At 36.0% G+C, this 23,353-nt stretch overlaps 1 protein-coding gene across 1 annotated transcript in view; it reads left to right on the plus strand.

Annotated features, from left to right (window-relative positions):
* Positions 1-1,372: 1,372 nt before the first annotated feature.
* Positions 1,373-23,353, plus strand: part of ADAM7 (ADAM metallopeptidase domain 7) — a 94,749-nt gene continuing 72,768 nt past the window's right edge. Inside the window, exons 1-3 of the mRNA XM_088021425.1 lie at positions 1,373-1,622; positions 2,596-2,699; positions 7,165-7,241. Coding sequence (XP_087877551.1) covers positions 1,373-1,622; positions 2,596-2,699; positions 7,165-7,241 — 431 coding nt within the window. The remainder of the gene's footprint in view (positions 1,623-2,595; positions 2,700-7,164; positions 7,242-23,353) is intronic.

The raw sequence follows: 23,353 nt of genomic DNA on the forward strand, positions 1-23,353 counted from the left end.
GGTCAACAGTGCCAAATGTTATTCAGAGGGCAAGTAACATAAAGAATCAAAATATCCATTGGATATAGAAACTGTGAAATTATTGGCAAGATTAATCAGTTATATCAGCAGAATAATGAAGGCAGATGCCAGAGTACAATGTGTTAGAATGAGCTGGAGGGAAGAAAATTGCCACAAGAAGTAAAGATGAACTTTGTGAAAAGTTTAACTGAAAAGAGAATGAAAAATAAGGTGATGGCAGGGGTCTGTGGAATATAGGATTGAGGGTAGGATTTTTTGAAAGGGAAAGATTTGAATGTATTTAAATATCAAAAGAAAGCTTCTAGTTATCATAGATTTTTTTCAGTTTATGAGAATATTAGTGGGATAATCAATAATGTGAGGTAGGTGGGAAGACAGAATACCAAACACAGAGAAGAGATTGTATTGGCAAAGGGATATCTCTTCTAAAATAATAAGAGATCCCAGGCATATAGATAGGCTTATACAGGTTCTTTACACATTTGCCTATTAATATTTTATTTTTTGTATTGATTTGAAAGAGTTTTATATTATAAAGATATTACCTTTACCTTTTATTATATATGTTGCCTACATTTCTGGTGTTTGTCTTTTAATTTAAGTTTATATGTGATTTATGGCATAAATATGTTTTCATAAATAAGTTTGGATGAAGGTGGTCAAAAGGTGCAAATTTATAGTTCATAAGATAAAGATAAGATAAATGTGTACTAGGGATTGAAAATTAAGAGAGTAGATCCCAAGAGTTCTCATCACAAAGAAAAACATGATTTTCTTTTCCTTCTTTTTTTTTTGTATCTGTAGGAGATGATGGATTTTAATTAAACTTACTGTGATACAACTTAACAATATGAGTAAGTCAAGTCTTCATGCCACACACAGATGTACACAGCATGATATGTCAGTTAGGTCTCAATAAAAGTTTGGGGAGAAATCAAGTTATTTTCCCTATTCTCAGGACTGTGGGTTCTTTTATCAGGGTAGGGGTGGAGGGTGGAGATGGAATATGGATGAATATCTTGTGTTTTTATGGCTTTTTTGAAAGCCCATTATGTCCATGCCCCACATGGCATGGGCTTTTACTTAGATAGAAAAAAAAATAAGTTCTCAGTATTTCTATCTAGTTTTTATCAAATTTTCCTTTATAGTTTCTACACATGGCATTCTTCACATGCACTTTCTTCAACCAGTTTCTATAAACATTCTTCAATATTTTTTCTAAGACATACATGATTTTTTTCACTTTTGAATTTTTAGTACATTTAGAATTATATTTATATCAGGCATGAAGTAGGGATCTCTGCCCAGCCCACCTCCACCACAGCACGTCAATGGTGCTTTTAATTGGTACATGATGTCCGCCCTCCAGGTTTTAGCCTCAAGCAACTCACAAATGATGCAACACAAGCAAGGAACATTTCCTTGTGCTGGATCAAAATTGCCTATCTATCTGTTGGATTCTTTGACCCTGCTGTGGAAGCAAGGGCAGGGAGCCACACACATCTTTTCTCAAGCACCTGTGCCCCTTCTCCCACCAGAATCGTTCAGAATGTTTCCCAGGAGTTTGCTTTTCATGATCGTACTCATTTCTCAGATTAAAGGTATGTCTTAATCTTTTTATCAGGGTTTTCTTACTAGGCTATGAGGTAATGTTTCTTTGGTCACACAGTTTAAATGATAAATGATAAAAGACATTAAAACCCATTGATGATTTTGCTGAGGACATAGCATAGGACTTGGACTAGTTATGGCTAATATTGAGATTCTATGATTCTATGAAATACTTTAGCAGTCTTACTCTGATTTACAATGAGAAAGAAGGAGTGGACATTTCTGAGTATCTGCAGCACAGACACTGCGCTAGCCATTAGCCACTGTGTACATTAGCATGTGTATAATCTTATCTCCACTTTATAGATAGAGTAATTGAGAATAATGTCTACAGATGAGAGAGAATAGATACAGTATTTATGGCCATACTGCTAATAAACTGGTAAAATTTTGACTCAAATAATAGCAGATTCTAAAATCCTATGGTCTTTGTTCTATATCACTCTTCAGTGAGATAAGCAGGGCTCACCCCCAGACGACCACCACTTGTGAAGACTATTTAGCACTGATTCAAGAGTATCTAAATCCTTTCAACAAGGGAGAGCCTTGTATTTAGCTAGGAGAGTTAAGATTTCAAATACAAATGTACCTGGGAGATAAAATCAATAATTTACACTGAAACAATCCCTTCTAGTGCAGGTTTTGACAGGTGGCAGAATCCAGAGACAGGCATGAGGAGATTAAGATGATGAAGGTGGTAACTGCAGGACAAAGTAGAAAGATGGAAGAAGCTAAAAGACCTAATTTTTTTGGCCTGTTTTCCAATTTTGCTTACATTTTCCTAATTTGGAAATATCAGTCTCAGTTTCCTTACCTGTTACGTGGGGGTGCTACTTCATAATGATGTTGTACATGGCTGCTAATCATGGTTGTACATGAACTCTATGAGAATAATTGTTATCCAGTCACTGTGTGTGAATGTTAATGCCAGATGTATTTTCCCCCTTAAATGTTTCCTTTTAGACAAGGTAATCCTTGGAGTAGAAGGTCAAGAAGTGGTTTATCCTAAAAGGCTTCCTCTGATGCAGAAGCGAAATGTTTGGCACATCCATGATTATGACATACAGGTACAGGTTTTGATTTAATAAATATGATTTATTATTTTCACAAGATATGTAGAAAGCAATCTCTTGCTCCAATCAGAAGCAAACAAGAGAAGAGTCTTAAATTTTCTGAGAACTTTCACTCAGTTTACAGCATGCACTTGGGGTGGGGTGAGAGGGGGAGGTTGGGGAGGAAGCACCCTTTTGATAGATTAGGAAACAAGATGGAGTAAAATTAGAGAGTGCCATATAAAACTTTCCAGTTCATGTGAGGATTTTCACTAACAGCTTTCCAGGCTGATTTAAGGCAACCTCATTTGTTCTGAGCTGGTGCCTATGGAATATAATCTCTGAGCATTTTGCTTTCCCAGTGAGGTAATATGCAGGTTTACTTGCCTTACAGATTAAGCAGCAAAGTTGGACAACTTTCACAGGAACACATTTGGCCTGTTGCTTAGAATAGTGTTTATTCAGGTGTTAGAATGTAAACATTTACAATTTTATTTTCAAAAGAAACAAATACTTAAGCAGACAATATGTAAACATATAATAGGAAACAAGCTTCAAAATAAGGTAATTTTCAATTTCACTACTATAGAACACATTCAAGGACTGTTCTTAGATATTTATTACCAGGCACTTGCATTTTGGGTCTGAGCTTTCTAACTTGGTCCATGAGAATACTGATTGTCATTTGCCCCAGTACTCTTTGAGAGGGCAAATTTTTCCCAATACAACTACTTTTCTTCCCTCCACCATTAGGGGAGAGAGCCTTCCAGGCTCTCATTTTTAGGTTCCTCAGTCATAAGCAAGACACATTTCAACTTTCCAAATGATCCCACTTAACGTCTTTCCCATGGCTTAAGGTAATAAAAAAGCAACTCTTCATCTGCTGCCATTTGGAGATAATGTTTAACCATTTTTCTGTAATAATCTCCTTACAAATAATATTTTCTCTTGATCTCCAATTCCTTTATCCTTTATTCTTTCTTAAACTTTTTATTAATATAACGTTGTATATCAACTATACTTCAATTAAAAAAAAACTTTTATTGGTTGAAGTTCATTACTCATCTAAGATGGCAAAACCAGCCCTCTATCACCATTGTGCAAATCAAGACATCAGTTCCATTATGAATATACAAGATGAGCCTTGACTGGGGCAGGAAATATACAAGATGAATTTGGAGCATCTTATACCACCAGAAAGTAAGGAAATTCTCAAGCAAACAAACAACCCAAACTTACATTGATGGGAGTATGTCAAAAGAACAAAGGAGTCAAATGAAGGAGCTCCCAATAGCCAAAGAAGGGACAATTTGAGCAACAAAATTAATAATGTAGTTTAGGACTATAATAAAGTATAAATTAATATCTATGAACTCATACTGGTATAAATAAATAATTGAATAAATAAATAAATGGGGAGAATAGACAAATCTCCCATACATAAGAATTAAAAAATTGACATAGACCCTCCCTTTCCCAGAAGGTGGAGCATAACTCCCCACCCTTTAAGCACGGTCTGTGCATAGACCTTTCCAAAGAGTAGAATGTGGAAGAGTGTAACCTTACAGTGGAGAAAGGCTGACTAATGCTACCTCAGCCAGGTAACCAGTAATCATCATCAATAACAAGTCATGTTGATAGTATTTACTCTTAATATGATATGTTGAAAATGGCTTTATTTTGTTGTTTTCTCTCAAATCTCCACAATTCCAGGCTAGGAATGAGAAAAATATTGGAAAAAACTTAAGGAGCAACCTATAAAATACTTGATCAGTGCTCCTTAAAACTGTCAAGATTGTCAAAAAAGAAGGGAAGTCTGAGAAACTGTCATGGTGTAGAAGAGTCTAAGGAGGCATGACAACTAAATGTAATGTGGATGGGATCCTAAGACAGTGAAAGGACATTAGACAAAAACTAAGGAAATCTGGATGAGTGTATACTTTAATTGGTAATGTCAATCTTGGTTCATGAGTTGTGACAAGTACACCATAGTAATGTAAGATGTTAACAATATGGAACTCTGAGTTGTGAGGTACATGGGAACGCTCTATATTATCTTTCCAACTTTTCTCTAAATCTAAAATGATTCTAGATAAAAACAAATTTTAAAATTAAATAAAATTCTAAAATAAAACATAAAGTTAAAAACTCTGTATAAAAACAATATTAATGACAAGATTAACAAGAATGTTACATTTGACAATATTAACAATAGTGTCTGAATATTAGCTAATATGAAACCCATAATCACACATTCAAATTTTACAAAGTCCCATTATATGACTCTGTCATTCATACATGCCTGCATGTAAGTTCATCATGTTGTAAACGAGATTCAACCCTTCTTATGTGAGTAAACACCTAGGTTCTTGCCTGCCCACTGTGAATTATGTGTTTATAATGAAGTCCCAATTTTATGTTAAATTTGCACTCAACAAATGCCCTAATGCACAACTCACATTCAACAAACACAAAACTCTCCTTCAAAGTTGCCCTTCTTCAGAAGACCCTCCTTTCAATAGCATAGTTTAAACAAACCAGAAGCCTGAGGGAATTCTTTTTTTTTTTTTTTGAGAGAGAGAGAGAGAGAGAGAATCCTAAGCAGGCTCCATGCCTAGTGCAGAGCCAGACATGGGGCTCAATCTCACAACTCTAGATCATGACCTGAGCCAAAGTCAAGAGTGAAATGCTGAACCGACTGAGCCACCAAGGTGCCCCCTAAGGGAATTCTTTACTCTTTTCTGCCTCCTCCAACAAAAAAATCACTAAACTTTGTGCATTCTAATGTGTAAATATCCTTTGAAATTATCTGCTCTCCTTTTTCCCTGCTGCCACTCCCCTGCCCAAGTGACCTATATCCCATTAACAGTCTTTAAACGCTTTTTTAAAAAATATTTTATTTATTTATTTGAGAGAGAGAGAATGAGAGATAGAGAGCACAAGAGGGAAAAGGGTCAGAGGGAGAAGCAGACTCCCTGCCTAGCAGGGAGCCTGACGTGGGACTCAGTCCTGGGACTCCAGGATCATCACCTGAGCTGAAGGCAGTCGCCTAACCAACTGAGCCACCCAGGCGCCCCCTTTAAATGCTTTTCCTGCCTACAGTTGTGATTTTTGCTGATCCATTATCTGTAATAAGTAAGCCATCTAAAATACCATACTTCTGCATTTTTTGCCTAAACCTTTTTCTTCTCTTTGCTCTTAGGATAAGGTCCAAATCTTCTTAAGTGACTAACTAGTCTGTACATGATTTGGCTCCTTCCTACCTTTCATTTCTCATATTTATTCAACTTACACTTGATTCTCCAGCCACCTTGAACTTATCTAGGTTTCTCAAACATGTCGAGCTCCTTCCTACCTCAGGGCATTTGCATGCTCTGTTCTCTGCCCCTGATTCCTCCCTCACACAGTCACGGCATTTCTCCTATTATGATGCTTATAATACTCAATTACATTTGATTAATTTTCTTCTGTTGCCAAGCTGTGGTTTCCATAAGGGTGTGACCTGTATCTTGTGCACCATTGTATTTTCCATATTATCACTTTGCCTGAAATAACAGCTATTGAATACATGGGTTAACAATAAACTAAAGAAATGTGCTAGATGAATGACCAGTAACTGAATCCTTAAATTATAAATAATTCCTATAAATCACAAGGAAATAAAATACCACAAAAGAAAATATTTAAAGTACATAAGTTAGGAATTCACATACAAATATGTAAACAACCAACTAAACAGAAGAAAAATATCACTTCCAATGGTCATTAAAGAAAAGTTTGTCACAATAAGTTATCATTTCATTAATGTTAATATGAAAGGCAAGAAAATAAGAACCACTATAAATTTCTAGTGAAATTCTAACTTTGTGCTTCCTTTCTTCAGGGTTATCTTGCAGCACTTATAAAACATTTTTTTCCATGTTGCCAACAAAGAAATGGTGTCTAACTACAGTGAATGCCCCAAATCAAATTTCTGATCTGGATATAAGTTATATAAATTCACATTGTGATTTTCAGCCATAAAATACATACTATAAAGGAACATTTATTGGAATAAGAAAATGGTCATGGTCATGATTTATTTTTATGTGAGAAAGTAAACTATAAAACAATACACCCCAAACTGTTAAAAGATACATAAACAAAAGATCCGCAGGTGGGGTGCAGAATTGTAAGGACATACAGCTTGTTATCTCTGGATGAGGAGAGAATATATATATTTTCATTTCACTTTATTTTATAACTAGAAAAAAATACCCATCAAAAAATTTAATTAAAAAATAACTTACAAGCAAAACCCTCCATATATTGGCTTTCATAAATTCAGCCTAGTCCATATTTCTTATTTTGCCTGGCTGGACTGCTTGACTGCTGGGTAGACTGATAAAGTCTAATTTCCCCCTGCACCCATCCCACTCCCCACCCTAACACACACTAAATGAGCACACATTTAAGTTACATGATGGGTACTGTTTTGCAGGAAACATATGAAGAAGAATTGCTGTATGAACTAAAGCTAACTAGAAAAACCTTAATACTTCACCTTTTAAGATCAAGGTAAGTTCTATTATAATTCAATACCTTATAGATTTATTGGTCTGTAGTATTCCAGTTTTTGTAAAAACTGCCAATGAAGTGACTTCATCAAGTTATTGTTACCTATATATAGACTGAATTCCTACTCTTCTAATATAAGCCCGTCACATTTCAACATCTTAACAATTACAGACACTGCCCTTCAGGTCCTGAGTTACCGTCTATTTGGGGTACTTGGAGCCCTTTGAGCTTCATACACTCACTCTAAGAAGAGAGTTAATACATTACTTCTCTGTGAGTCAGTAGATCAAAGGAAATTTGAAAAACATGGTTTCTAGAGTGACTGCTAACTTACTCAAAATAGGTATCAAACCAAGTTCTGTTGGAGAATAAGAATGGGGAAGAATTTACCTCATCAAGCTACCTTGTGTCAGTTGAATAATTCTAATGCTTTTAATTTCTTCATTAGCTTTCTCCACAAACTCTGCATTGTTATTGCTGGATTTCCATTGTTTTCCTTTGGGCCATTCCTATGCACAATAGTCCTGCATCCCAGCCTTAAACATTAAAATCATAAAGAATTGTCAAATGCTAAGAAACATGGAAGGATAATCTATTGAACAATTGAGACTCTGACCTATTAGGTAAAAATAGCAACAAAAAATATAAAACAAACAAAGAAACAAACATTCTTTCTTCTACTCTGGAGTTACCTTTTGGACAAATGTACAGAAATATAATTAATCTAATAACATAATTATATTGATAACTTATTCAGACTCTGCATACATTCTTAGGATGGAGAAGGCTAACATCTATTGAACAATTTTTATGTGTCTTTCCTCAAAGTTCTCTCTTAATTCCCACGATATCCATACGAAGCCAATGTTGTTTTACTGAGGAAGAATCATAAGTTCACTGAAGTAAAAACTTGTCAGGATCACAATGCAGATGATGGTGCTGATTCTCTAAATCAGATCTGCCTGCTTTTGAAATTACCCCATGCTGCCTATGCCTCAAATAGGAATCTTATTATATTAGCTATCGTTTAATTCTGTTAATCAGCCTGGAGTGCTATATTTTAGAATTGTAGACATACAATGCAGTTTGATCTGATATTGATACCTCCGAAGGGCAACATTACCCTTGTCCCCTCAGCAACATGATGTAAGTGAATTTAGTGCATATCATCGAGTTTCCCAAATCTGGGAATATTATTTATTCAAACTGAAACTTGATCTCGTTAATTTAGATTTTTGTCTTGTTTCTGTAACCACTTCTTACCATACCCTGTGAGTTTCATTTTTATTCATCCAGGGGAAACAGTGATTGGGTCAACTTTGTTTTCACTATAGTAAATCCATTAATAGGTGAAAAGTTACATTTGTATGTATATATGAGGCAAAAGATACATTAATTTAGAATGTATTATACAACCAATCACTTTACCAAAAGTTCTATATATGCTATTTCAAGATAAGCACAGAAATAATTGTATTTTATTTACCTGTTGTATCTGTTTCACTTTTACCAACAGTTTATAATACAAAATATTTTTAATAATTTTTTATTGTTATGTTAATCACCATACATTACATCATTAGTTTTTGATGTAGTGTTCCATGATTCATTGTTTGTGCATAACACCCAGTGCTCCACGCAGAATGTGCCCTCTTTAATACCCATCACCAGGCTAACCCATCCCCCAACCCCCTCCCCTCTAGAACCCTCAGTTTGTTTTTCAGAGTCCATTGTCTCTAATGGTTCGTCTCCCCCTCTGACTTACTCTCCTTCATTCTTCCCCTCCTGCTATCTTCTTCTTCTTTTTTTTCCTTAACATATATTGCATTATTTGTTTCAGAAGTACAGATCTGTTATTCATCAGTCTTGTACAATTCACAGTGCTCACCATAGCACATACCCTCCGCAATGTCTATCACCCAGCCACCGCAACCCTCGCACCCCCCACCACTCCAGCAACCCTCAGTTTGTTTCCTGAGATTAAGAATTCCTCATATCAGTGAGGTCATATGATACATGTCTTTCTCTGATTGACTTATTTCGCTCAGCATAACACCCTCCAGTTCCATCCACGTCGTTGCAAATGGCAAGATCTCCTTCCTTTTGATGGCTGCATAATATTCCATTGTGTATATATACCACTTCTTTATCCATTCATCTGTCCATGGACATCTTGGCTCTTTCCACAAATTAGCTATTGTGGACATGCTGCTATAAACATTGGGGTGCACGTACCCCTTCAGATCCCTATATTTGTATCTTTGTGGTAAATACCCAGTAGTGCAATTGCTGGATCGTATGGTAGCTCTATTTTCAACTTTTTGAGGAACCTCTATACTGTTTTCCAGAGTGGTTGCACCAGCTTGCAGTCCCACCAACAGTGTATGAGGGTTCCCCTTTCTCGCATCCCCACCAACATCTGTCGTTTCCTGACTTGTTAATTTTAGCCATTCTGACTGGTGTGAGGTGGTATCTCATGAGGTTTTGATTTAGATTTCCCTGATGCCAAGTGATGTTGAACACTTTTTCATGTGTCTGTTGGACATTTGGATGTCTTCTTTGGAAAAATGTCTGTTCATGTCTTCTGCCCATTTCTTGATTGGATTATTTGTTCTTTGGGTGTTGAGTTTGATAAGTTCTTTATAGATTTTGGATACTAGCCCTTTATCTGATATGTCATTTGCAAATATTTTCTCCCATTCTGTCGGTTGTCTTTTGGTTTGGTGGACTGTTTCTTTTGCTGTGCAAAAGCTTTTTATCTTGATGAAATCCCAATAGTTCATTTTTGCCCTGGCTTCCCTTGCCTTTGGCGATGTTTCTAGGAAGAAGTTGCTGCGGCTGAGGTGACAGGTTGTTGCCTGTATTCTCCTTTAGGATTTTGATGGACTCCTGTCTCACGTTTAGGTCTTTCAACCATTTGGAGTCTATTTTTGTGTGTGGTGCAAGGAAATAGTCCAGTTTCATTCTTCTGCAGGTGGCTGTCCAATTTTCCCAACACCATTTGTTGAAGAGACTGTCTTTGTGCCATTGGACATTCTTTCCTGCTTTGTCAAAGAGGAGTTGACCATAGAGTTGAGGGTCCATTTCTGGGCTCTCTATTCGGTTCCATTGATCAATGTCTCTATTTTTGTGCCAGTACCATACTGTCTTGATGATGACAGCTTTGTAATAGAGCTGGAAGTCCAGAATTGTGATGCCACCGGCTTTGCTTTTCTTTTTCAATATTCCTCTGGCTATTCGGGGTCTCTTCTGGTTCCGTACAAATTTTAGGATTATTTGTTCCATTTCTTTGAAAAAAGTGGATGGTATTTTGATGGGGATTGCATTGAATGTGTAGATTGCTCTAGGTAGCACTGACATCTTCACAATGTTTGTTCTTCCAATCCATGAGCATGGAACGTTTTTCCATTTCTTTGTGTCTTCTTCAATTTCTTTCATGAGTATTTTATAGTTTCCTGAGTACAGATCCTTTGCCTCTTTGGTTAAATTTATTCCTAGGTATCTTATGGTTTTGGGTGCAATTGTAAATGGGATCGACTCCTTGATTTGTCTCTCTTCTGTCTTGTTGTTGGTGTATAGGAATGCCATTGATCTCTGTGCATTGATTTTATATCCTGCCATTTTACTGAATTCCTGTATGAGTTCTAGCAGTTTTGGGGTGGAGTCTTTTGGGTTTTCCACATACAGTATCATATCATCTGCAAAGAATGAGAGTTTGACTTCCTCTTTGCCGATTTGGATGCCTTTGATTTCTTTTTGTTGTCTGTTGCTATGGCTAGGACTTCTAATACTATGTTGAATAGCATTGGTGAGAGTGGACATCCCTGCCGCGTTCCTGACCTTAGGGGAAAAGCTCTCAGCTTTTCCCCATTGAGAATGATATTCGCTGTAGGTTTTTCGTAGATGGCTTTTACGATATTGAGGTATGTACCCTCTATGCCTATACTCTGAAGAGTTTTGATCAAGAAAGGATGCTGTACTTTGTCAAATGCTTTTTCTGCATCTATTGAGAGGATCACATGATTCTTGTTCTTTCTTCTGTTAATGTATTGTATCACATTGATTGATTGCGGATGTTGAACCAGCCTTGCAGCCCAGGGATAAAACCCACTTGGTCATGGTGAATAATCCTTTTAAGGTACTGTTGGATTCTATTGGCTAATATTTTGGTGAGAATTTTTGCATCCTTGTTCATCAAGGATATTGGTCTGTAATTCTCCTTTTTGATGGGGTCTTTGTCTGGTTTTGGGATCAAGGTAATGGTGGCCTCATAAAATGAGTTTGGAAGTTTTCCTTCCATTTTTATTTTTAGGAACAGTTTCAGGAGAATAGGTATTAATTCTTCTTTAAATGTCTGATAGAATTCCCCTGGGAAGCCATCTGGCCCTGGGCTTTTGTTTGTTCGGAGAGTTTTGATGACTGCTTCAATTTCCTTAGTCGTTATAGGTCTGTTCAGGTTTTCTATTTCTTCCTGGTTCAATTTTGGTAGTTGATACTTATCTAGGAATGCACCCATTTCTTCCAGGATATCTAATTTGCTGGCATAGAGTTGCTCATATTATGTTCTTATAATTGTTTGTATGTCTTTGGTGTTGGTTGTGATCTCTCCTCTTTCATTCATGATTTTGTTGATTTGGGTCATTTCTCTTTTCTTTTTGATCAGTCTGGCCAGGGGTTTATCAATCTTGTTAATTCTTTCAAAGAACGAGCTCCTAGTTTCGTTGATCTCTTCTACTGTTCTTTTGGTTTCTATTTCATTGATTTCTGCTCTGATCTTTATTATTTCTCTTCTCCTGCTGGGTTTAGGCTTTACTTGCTGTTTTTTCTCTAGCTCCTTTAGGTGTAGGGTTAGTTTGTGTATTTGAGACCTTTCTTGTTTCTTGAGAGAGGCTTGTATTGCTATATACTTTCCTCTCAGGGCTGCCTTTGCTGTATCCCAAAGATTTTAAACAGTTGTGTTTTCATTTTCATTGGTTTCCATGAATTTTTTTAATTCTTCTTTAATTTCCTGGTTGACCAATTCATTCTTTAGTAGGATGCTCTTTAGCCTCCATGTATTTGAGCTCTTTCCAACTTTCCTCTTGTGACTGAGTTCTAGTTTCAAAAGCATTGTGGTCTGAAAATATGCAGGGAATAATCCCAATCCTTTGGTACTGGTTGAGACCTGATTTGTGACCTAGGGTGTGATCAATTCTGGAGAATGTTCCATGGGCACTAGAGAAGAATGTGTGTTCCGTTGCTTTGGGATGGAATGTTCTGCATATGTCTGTAAAGTCCATTTGGTCGTGTTTCATTTAAAGTCTTTATTTCCTTGTTGACCTTTTGCTTAGATGATCTGTCCATTTCAGTCAGGGAGGTGTTAAAGTCCCCCACTATTATTGTATTGTTGTCAATGTGTGTCTTTGGTTTTGTTATTAATTGCCTTATATAATTGGCTGCTCCCACGTAAGGGGCATAGATATTTACAATTGTTAGATCTTCTTGTTGGATAGACCCTTTAAGTAGGATATAGTGTCCTTCCTCATCTCTTATCACAGTCTTTTTTTAAAATTTAATTTGTCTGATATAAGGATTGCCATCCCAGCTTTCTTTTGGTGTCCATTAGCATGGTAAATGGTTTTCCACCCCCTCACTTTCAATCTGGGGGTGTCTTTGGGTCTAAAATGAGTCTCTTGCTGACAGCATATCGATGGGTCTTGTTTTTTAATCCAATCTGATAGCCTGTGTCTTTTGATTAGGGCATTGAGCCCATTTACATTCTTGGTAACTATTGAAAGGTATGAATTTAGTGCCATTGTATTGCCTAGAAGGTTACTGTTACTGTATATTGTCTGTGTTCCTTTCTGGTCTATGTTGCTTTTAGGCTCTCTTTTTGCTTAGAGGACCTCTTTCAATATTTCTTGTAGGGCTGGTTTCGTGTTTGTAAATTCCTTTAGTTTTTGTTTGTCCTGGAAGCTTTTTATCTCTCCTTCTATTTTCAATGACAGCCTAGCTGGATATAGTATTTTTGGCTGCATATTTTTCTCGTTTAGTGCTCTGAAGATATCATGTCAGTCCTTTCTTGCCTGCCAGGTCTCTGTGGATAGGTCTGTTGCCAATCTAATGTTTCTACCATTGTAGTTTACATATCTCTTCTCCCGACCTGCTTTCAGGATATTCTCTTTGTCTCTGAGACTCGTAAGTTTTATTATTAGGTGTCAGGGTTTTGACCTATTTTTATTGATTTTGAGAGGGGTTCTATGTGCCTCCGGGATTTTGATGCCTGTTTCCTTCCCCACATTAGGGAAGTTCTCTGCTATTATTTGCTCCAATATACCTTCTGCCCCTCTTTCTCTTTCTTCTTCTTCTGGGATCCCAATTATTCTAATGTTGTTTCATCTTATGGTATCACTTATCTCTCGAATTCTGCTCTCATGATCCTGTAGTTGTTTATCTTTTTTTTTCTCAGCCTGTTTATTTTCCATCATTTGGTCTTCTATATTGCTGATTCTCTCTTCTGCCTCATTTATCCTAGCAGTTACTGCCCCCATTTTTGATTGCACCTCATCAATAGCCTTTTTGATTTCGACTTGGTTAGATTTTAGTTCTTTTATTTCTCCAGAAAGCGTTTCTCTAATAACTTCCATTCTTTTTTCAAGCCCAGCTAGTATCTTTAAAGTTGATTCTGAACTCTAGGTCTGACATCATACTAATGTCCATATTGAGTAAGTCCCTGGCAGACGGTACTACCTCTTGTTCTTTTTGCTGAGGTGATTTTTTTCATCTTGTCATTTTGTCCAGAGGAGAATAGATGAATGAGAGAACAGAATGCTAACAGGTTAACAACGTCTCCAGCAAATATAGTCTGTACAAATCAGAAAAGACCTGAAACCAGGGGACAAGAAAGGGAAAGAAAGAAGAAAGAGAAAAAAAAAAAGGAAAAAGAAAAAGATAAAAACAAACAAAAACAGAACAAAACAAACAAACAAAAAAACAGAATATGATCAAATATGATCAGGCTAGTGCATATATCAGTGCCACACACTAGATTTTGGGCATATTTTGGTCTGTTAGAAGAAAGTGTCTCCTAAAATTTTAAAGGAAGAAAGACTTATATATGTACAAAATAAGGGTTGATACAATGAAGGGATGAAAGATTACTGTAAAGATAAAATTATAAAAGATTTTATAAAAGGAATTGATAAGATAAGAAGTTTTTTTTAAAAAAAGAAAGAAGATTTAAAAAAAAAAAGAAAAAAAAAGGGAGAGAATGTGATCAGGCAGGAGACTAGAACAAAGCCATACACTAGTGATTTAGGGTATATTTTGATCTGTTAGAAGAAACTGTATCTCAAAATTTTAAAGAGAGAACAACTTATATATATATGCCAAAAATAAGGGTAACTACTATGAAGGGATAAAAATATGACTCTAAAAATGAAGAATAAAAAATGTTTTTTTTTTTTTAAAAGGGATTGATAAGATGTTGGTTGAAAAAGGGAAAAAGAAAAATAAAAAAAAACAGTTAAAAAAATTAACTTTGAAGAACTAATGAATTATGGTAAAAACGCCATGAATTCTATGTGCAGTATTCCCCTAGTGCTGGAATTCTCCCATTCTCCTTGATCGGTAAACTTGGTCTTGGCTTGCTGGCTGTTCTTGCTGATCTTCTGGGGGAGGGGTCTGTTGCCGTGGTTCCCAAATGTCTTTGCCGGAGGTGGAATTGCCCCGCCCTTGTGAGTCCGGGCTAAGCAAGCTGCTCGGGTTTGCTCTCAGGGGCTTTTGTTCCCTTCAAGCTCTCGGTACAGCTTTGGAGGACCAGGGTGAAAATGGTGGCCTCCCAATCTCCGCCTGGAGGAGCTGTGAACTTGGGGCCCCGCTCCTCAGTGTGCCCCAGAGAAAAGCAGTCACTCCCGTCTCCCCGGTCTCCGGCCACACTCCGTGCTCACCTGGCCTGTGACCGAGCGTTTTTATCTCTAGCACGCGACCCCGTGTGGATTCTCCAAACCCAGCAGATCCCTGTGGAGTGCTCCTGCACCGCTCCTCCCAGGGAAGGAAGGGGAATCTCCCCAGCTCTGCCGCTTGTTGGGTCCCTGCTGGAGGAGCAGTGGCCCGACTGGGCCGCAGATCACAGTTTATGGCAACCCCGAGCTGAGAGCCCGCACCTCGGCTCCGTCTCTGCAGCTGGCTTCCCCACTCTGACACCTGGGAGCTCTGCCGCACTCAGGCATCCCTGGTCTTTCTGTGACCCCAAGGGTCCTGAGACCACACTGTCCCGCGAGGGTTCACCCCTCCCCCCCTCCCCCCGCTTAGCCAGTGGAGCGGCATCCCTCAGTGGAGCCGACTTCTAAAAGTTCTGATTTTGTGCTCCGCGGCTCTATCACTTGCCAGAAGCGGCCCACGGAGAGCCCCTTCACCGCCGTCTATCCTCCCGAATATCATCTCAGATTCACTTCTCCGCATGTCCTACCTTACAGAAAGTGGTTGCTTTTCTGTTCAGAGTGTTGTTACTATTCTTATCTTCAATCTCCTGTTGAGTTCGTAGGTGTTCAGAATGGTTTGATCCCTATTCAGCTGAATTCCTGAGACCAAATGAAATCCAGGTCTCCTACTCCTCCGCCATCTTGCCTGCACTCCCTATAATACAAAATTTTATACATAGAGCCAAGTTGAATTTTATAGTGAATATTCATATACCCATTAATATACATATACACCCATAATCCCAACAAGATATACAAAGGTACTTAGACATATTTTTTGTCTATCCATCCATCCATCATGCTATTTTTATGCATTTCAAATTATATTGCAGACAGCATACTTTCCACACATACTTTAACAAGCTTATCGTTAGAATTTAATACTTATTTAGTTTTTTCTTCTCATGAAAATTTTTATACAATGAAATGGACACACCTTATATGAATGTTCATTGAATTTTGACAAATGCACACACCTGTGTTGCCCAAATTCTTATAAAAATGAACTATAAAATAACTCTCAGAAAATTTCCTTGTGTTTTTTCCTAATCAACTCCCTCAAAACCTACTCATAGAGGTTTTTACTCACCACAGATTACTTTTGTCTGTTCTGGAAGTTCTTTTTTTATTATTTTATTTTATTATGTTATGTTAGTCACCATACAGTACATCATTAGATTTTGATGTAGTGTTCTAGGATTCATTGTTTGCATAACACCCAGTGCTCCATGTAATACATGCTCTTGTTCTTATAAAGAGCTTTACACTGCATGTTGTGTAAGACTTCTTTAATTGAGCATTGCATTAACTAAACTCATCCATGTAGTTCCATGTATCAGAAGTTTGGTTCTTTTACTTTCTGAGTACTATTCCATTGTATAAATATACTACAGTTTTTTTATTTATTCTCCTGTGGATGGACAGCCTAAGGTGTTTCCAGGATTTGTTTATCATGAGTAAAGCTTAAATGAGCATTCTTGTATAGCTTTTTATAATATATGTTTTCATTTCTCCTTGGTGAACATCAAAGAGTGAAATTCCTGGGTCATAGGGTATATATACGTTTAGTTTTATAAAAAACTTCCATTTTCCAAAGCAGTTGCACAATTTTATATAACTACCATAATGTATGAGAATTCTAATTGCTCCATGTCCTTTTCATCATTGGGTATTCTCATCCCTTTTTAATTTTACTTATATGAGTGGATTTGTGGTAATATTTTATTTTAGATAAGTTTGCAGTCCCTATTGAAAACTTTTTCATATGATTATTGACCATTTATATATCTTCTGTAAAACATCTGTTTAAATATTTACTAATTTTTAATTGGGTTATTTGTCTTTTATCAAGTTGGAGAACATCTTTTTATATCTCGAAGACCAGCTCTTTGTCAAATATATTTCTTTATATATTTGTTTGTTATTTATTTTCTTTTTTTCTTTGTCAAATATGTTTCTTGTTAATGGTTTCTTCCAGTATGTGACATTTTCTTAATTGTGTATTTAAAGAGTAAAAATTTATAATTGGAAAACAATTTTAACTTATCAAATTTTTCCTTTGTGGTAATTGCTTTCTAGGAGCTGTCTTCTAAAGTCTTTATTGTTTTGGCTTTTAGTTTTGGTCTGTTATCATCTTGAATGTGTGTGTGTGTGTGTGTGTGTGTGTGTAATTTGCAGAAAGGTCAAGGTTCTCTTCTTTCCATATGCATAGCCCAAGCCCATTTTGTTGCATTGCCTTTCTTTGAATTGGATTGCTTTCACACCTTTGACCAAAATCAAATGACTATTTCTGGGCTCTCTGTTCTACCCTGTTCATCTATGTTTCAATCCTTAAACCAAGACCACATTATCTTGTTTACTGCAGCTTTACAGTAAGTCTTAGCCAGTTTGGGTAACCTCTCCAATTTTGTTCTTCTTTTTCAGAAATTAAAAAAAAATTCTTTCCATTTTTCTAAAATATAGAATCTGTTCATTAATTTTGTTTCTTTTTAAAAAGCCCTGGAATTTTGTTTGGGATTTTATTGAATGTGTACATCAATTTGGAGAGAATTGATATTAAAATTCTTCATGTTCCATCTCTATATTTATTTAGGTCTTCTCTAATTTCTACCAACAATGTTTTGTGATCTATAGTGTAGAGCTCTCATATGTCTTTTGTTAAATTTATTTCTGCATATTTAATGTTTGTGGACTCTTGTAAGCAGAATTGCTTTTCATTATTTTATTTTTCTATTAAGAGGGTTTCATCTATCAATTTATTGCTTGTTTTATAGATTACTTAGAGATTTTCCTCAGCAAATATTGACAATTTTAGTTCTTTCTTCCTAGTCATTATTCGTCCTGTTTCTATACTTTATTGCAATGACTAAGAACTCCAGTACAACTTGAACAGAAGTAGTGAGAGTTGGCAATCTTTCATTATTTCTGATTTTATGGGGAAAATATTCAAAATTGAAGGTTAATATGATATTGTCAGTAGAATTGTCATTGGTTTACTTTATTAGATTAAGATAGTTCCCTAAGAAATTTGCTGAAAGTGTTTTGTCTGCAACTATTGAAATGTCCATATGCTAATTTCACAAATTGATTTGTGAATGTCAAACCATCCTTGCACCCCTAGGAAAAAACTCTTTGCTGTATTCAGCTTACTAATATTTTGTTAAGGGTTTTTGAAACCATGTTAATGGTGGATATTATTCTGTATTTTTAGTTTTTTGTAATGTCTTTGTCAGATATTTATATCAGGATTATGTTGGCCTCACAAAATGAGTAGTCTCTCTTCCTACATTTTACAAAGGATATTATTTTTGGAATGTTTGATAGAATTCATAAATGAAAATTCTGTGCCTTAAGGATTTTTTTGTGTATGTGTGGGGCAGAGGTTTCATGATAACAAATTCAATTTTATTAATAAAGGCTAATTCAAAATTTCCTTCTTATTGTGTCAGTTTTAAATTGTAATTTAAAAAGAAAATGTATATTTCATTGAAATTGGCAAATTTTGGGCATACAGTGTTTCATAATATCCTCTTATTATTCTTTTAATGTCTGTATATCTTTAGAGATAATCCCTTTATAATTTCTTTTTTTTTTAAGATTTTATTTATTTATTTGAGAGAGAGAGAGGATGAGAGATAGAGAGCATGAGAGGCAAGAGGTTCAGAGAGAGAAGCAGACTCCCTGCTCAGCAGGAAGCCCGATGTGGGACTCGATCCCGGGACTCCAGGATCATGACCTGAGCCAAAGGCAGTCGATTAACCAACTGAGCCACCCAGGCGCCCCCCTTTATAATTTCTAATATTGGTAATTTGAATTCTCTCTCTTTTTGTCATGACCAATCTAAAGTAGTTAACCAATTTGTTGATCTTTTCAAGTAACTAAAATTTTACTTTATTATTGCTATTGTTTGTTTATTTCACTGATTTCTATTATTATATTTACTATTTTATTTATTCCACTTATTTAGTGTTTACTTTTCTCTTTTTATGGAAATGTTTCATCTTTTCTGTCATAATAATTTAAAGTATTTAAAGTTATGACATGGCGTGCGTGGGTGGCACAGTTCAATGACTCTTGGTTTCAGCTCAGGTCATGATCTCAGGGTCGTGAGATCAAGCCCCACATCAGGCTCTATGCTCAGTGTGGCATCTGCTTGAGATTCTCTCTCCTTCTCCCTCTGCCCCTCCTGCTCGTGCTCTCTCTCATTCTTTCTCTCTAAAATAAACAAATAAATAAATCTTAAAAAAAATAAAGCTATGACATTTCTTTCAAGCATTACTTTAGATGCATCTCAAAAATCTTGATATGTTATATTTTAATTACCATTTATTTCAAAATATTTTCTAATTTCTTTTGAGATTTCTTCTTTGATGCATGGATTATTGAAGATTGTGCTATTTAATTTCCAATATTTGGTGTGTTTTTTTTAAATCTTTCTGTCAAACTTTTTAAATTTAATTTTATTTTTGATAAAGAATATATTTTGTCTGACATCATTTGAAAAATGTATCACAATTTGTTTTATAGTCAAGCATATGTTCTAACTCATTAAACATACCATGTGCAATTGAAAAGAATATGTATTTTACAGTGTTGGTTGAAGTATTTTATAAAGAACAATTAGGAAAATGTGGTTGTTAGGAATATTTAGATCATTTTTACTTATTTTACTTGTCTATTTGTTCTGCCAACTGCTGAGAGAGGAGGGTCAAAATATTCAACAATGATTTTGAAATTGTTTTCTCCTTCCCATTCTTTTTTTCTCTTTTCCATTCTTTTAATATTTGCTTCATGTATTCTATAGCTTAACTATTACATTCATACACATTTATAATTATTTTTTATTTATGGGGAATTGATTCTTTTTTTTTCCCCAGGTTCTCAATAACTGTTGTTGTTTTTTTTAATTCTAGTATTGTTACTATACAGTATTATATTAGTTTCAGGTGAACAAAATAGTGATTCATCAATTCCATATATTACTTAGTGCTCATCAAATAAGAGTACTCTTAAACCCCCTCACCTATTTTATCCATTCCCCTACCCACTTCCCCTTTGGTAACCATCCATTTGTTCTTTATGGTTAAGAGTCTGTTTCTTGGGATGCCTGGGTGGCTCAGTCGGTTAAGCATCTGCCTTCTGCTCAGGTCATGATCTCAGGGTCCTTGGATCGAGGCCCATATCAGGCTCCCTGCTCAGTGGAGACCGTGCTTCTCCCTCTGCCTGCTGCCCCCCTGCTTGTGCTCTCTCTCTCTTTCTGACAAATAAATAAAATGCTTTAAAAAAAGTCTGTTTCTTTGTCTATTTTATTTTGTTCATTTGTTTTGTTTCTTAAATTCCACATGAGTGAAATCATATGATATTTGTCTTTCTCTGACTGACTTATTTCACTTAGTACTATTCCCCAGATCCATCCATGTTGTTGCAAATGGCAAGATTTCATTCTTTTTTATGGCTTAATATTCCATTGTATATATGTATACAATGGAATATATATATATATATATATATATACCACTTCTTTATTCATTCATCTATCAATAGACACTTGGGCTGCTTCCCTAATTTGACTATTGTAAATAATGCTGCAATAAACATAAGGGTGCATATATCCTCTTAAATTACTGTTCTTGTATTCTTTGAGTAAATACCTAGTAGTGCCATTACTGGATCATATGGTTTTTCTATGTAATTTTTTGAGAAATCTCCATACTATTTTCCACAGTGCACCTACCAACAGTGCATGAGGATTCCTATTTCTCCACATCCTTGCCAACACTTTTTCCTTTGTTTTTGATTTTAGTCATTTTGACAAGTGTGGGGTGGTATCTCATTGTGGTTTTGATTTGCATTTCCTTGATGATGAAGGATGTCGTGCATCTTTTCATGTGTCTGTTGGCCGTCTGTATGTCTTCTTTCAAGAAATGTCTGTTCATGTTTTCTGCCCATTTTTTAATTGGATTATTTATTCTGTTGGTGTTGAGTTATATAAGTTCTTTACAGATTTTAGATACTAACCTTTTATTAGATAATTCATTTGCAAATATATTCTCCCGTTCAGTAGATCGTCTTTTAGTTGTTTTTTAGATTATTTCCTTTGTTGTGTGGAAGCTTTTTATTTTGATGTAGTCTCAGTAATTTATTTTTGCTTTTGTTTCTTTTGCCTCAGAAGACATAACTAGAAAAATGTTACTATGGCAAATTTCAGAGAAATTACTGCCTGTGCTCTCTTCTAGGGTTTTTATGGTTTTAGATCTCACATTTAGATCCTTAATCCATCTTGAGTTTATTTTTGTGTATGGTGTAAGAAAGTGGTAGAGTTTCATTCTTTTGCATGTTGCTGTCCAGTTTTCCCAACCACCACTTGTTGAAGAGATTGTCTTTTTCCCATTGCATATTCTTGCCTCCTTTGTTGAAGATTAATTGACCATATAATTATGGGTTTATTTCTGGGCTTTATTCTGTTCCATTGATCTATGTGTCTTTTTTGTGCCAGTACCATGCTGTTTTGATTACTATAGCATTGTAGTATAACTTGAAATCTGGAATTATGATACCTTGAGCTTTACTGGTAAATTGATTCTTTTATCATTGTGTCACTATAAAAGATCCCTCTTGTCAGGAAGTGCATTTTACTTGATATCAATATAACTTATCCTAGCCTTCACGTGTTTGCATAATGTACTATTTTTCATCCATTTTCTATTTTTATTTAAATTCAATTAGCCAACATGTAGTACATTAGTTTCAGATGTAGTGTTCCATAATTGACCAGTTGCATATAATGCCCAGTGCTCATCACATCATGTGCTCTCCTTAATGCCCATCATGCAACTACCCCATCCCCCCACCCACCTCCCCTTTAGCAACTCTCAGTTTGTTTCCTATAGTTAAGAGTCTCTCATGGTTTTTCTCCCTCTTATGACTTCCTATTCAGTTTTCCTTCACTTCCCCTGTGATCCTCTGTACTGTTTCTTATATTCCACATATAAGTGAAACCATATGATAATTGTCTTTCTCTGATTGACTTATGTCACTCGGCATAATACCCTCCAGTTCCATCCATGTTGATGTAATTGGTAAGTATTCATCCTTTCTGATGGCTGAGTAATATTCCATTGTGTGTGTGTGTGTGTGTGTGTGTGTGTGTGTGTATATGTGTGTATGTGTGTGTGTATATGTATATACACACCACATCTTTTTTATCCATTCATTTGTCAATGAACATCTCGGCTCTTTCCACAGTTTGGCTATTGTGGACATTGCTGCTATCAATGTTGGGGTGTAGGTGCCCCTTCGGATCACTACATTTGTATCTTTGGGGCAAATACCTAGTAGTGCAATTCCTGGGTCATAGGGTAGCTTTACTTTTAACATCTTGAGGAACTCCCATACTGTTTTCCAGAGTGGCTGTACCAGCTTGCATTCCTACCAAGACTGTAAGAGGATAACCCTTTCTCCTCATCCTTGCCAACATTTGTCGTTTCCTGTCTTGTTACTATTAGCCATTCTGACTGGTGTATCTCATTGGGGTTTTGATTGGTATTTCCCCAATGCCAAGTGATGTGGAGCATTTTTTCATGTGTCTGCTGACCATTTGTTTGTTTTCTTTGGAGAAATGTCTGTTCATATCTTCTGCCCATTTCTTGACTGGATTATTTGTTTTTGGGTGTTGAGTTTGGTAAGTTCTTTATAGATCTTGGATACTAGCCCTTTAACTGATATGTCATTTGCAAATATCTTCTCCCATTCTGCAGGTCGCCTTTTAGTTTTGTTGACTTTTTCCTTTGCTGTGCAGAAATTTTTTATCTTGATGAAGTCCCAGTAGTTCATTTTTGCTTTCATTTCCCTTGCCTTTGGAGAAATGTCTAGCAAGAAGTTGCTGTGGCTGAGGTCAAAGAAGTTGCTGCCTGTATTCTCCTCTAGGATTTTGATGGATCCCTGTCTCACATTGAGGTGTTTCATCCATTTTGAGTTTATCTTTGTGCATGGTGTAAGGAAATGGTCCAGTTTCATCCTTTACAGGTGGCTGTTCACTTTTCCCACCACCATTTATTGAAGAGACTGTCCTCTTTCCATTGGGTATTCTTTCCTGCTTCATCGAAGATTAGTTGACCCTAGAGTTGAGGGTCCATTTCTGAGTTCTCTGTT

This window comes from Eumetopias jubatus, unplaced genomic scaffold (genome assembly GCF_037043125.1).
Source record: "Eumetopias jubatus isolate StellerSeaLion01/CBP00866 unplaced genomic scaffold, mEumJub1_p1.0 scaffold_2, whole genome shotgun sequence".
Lineage (NCBI taxonomy): Eukaryota > Metazoa > Chordata > Mammalia > Carnivora > Otariidae > Eumetopias > Eumetopias jubatus.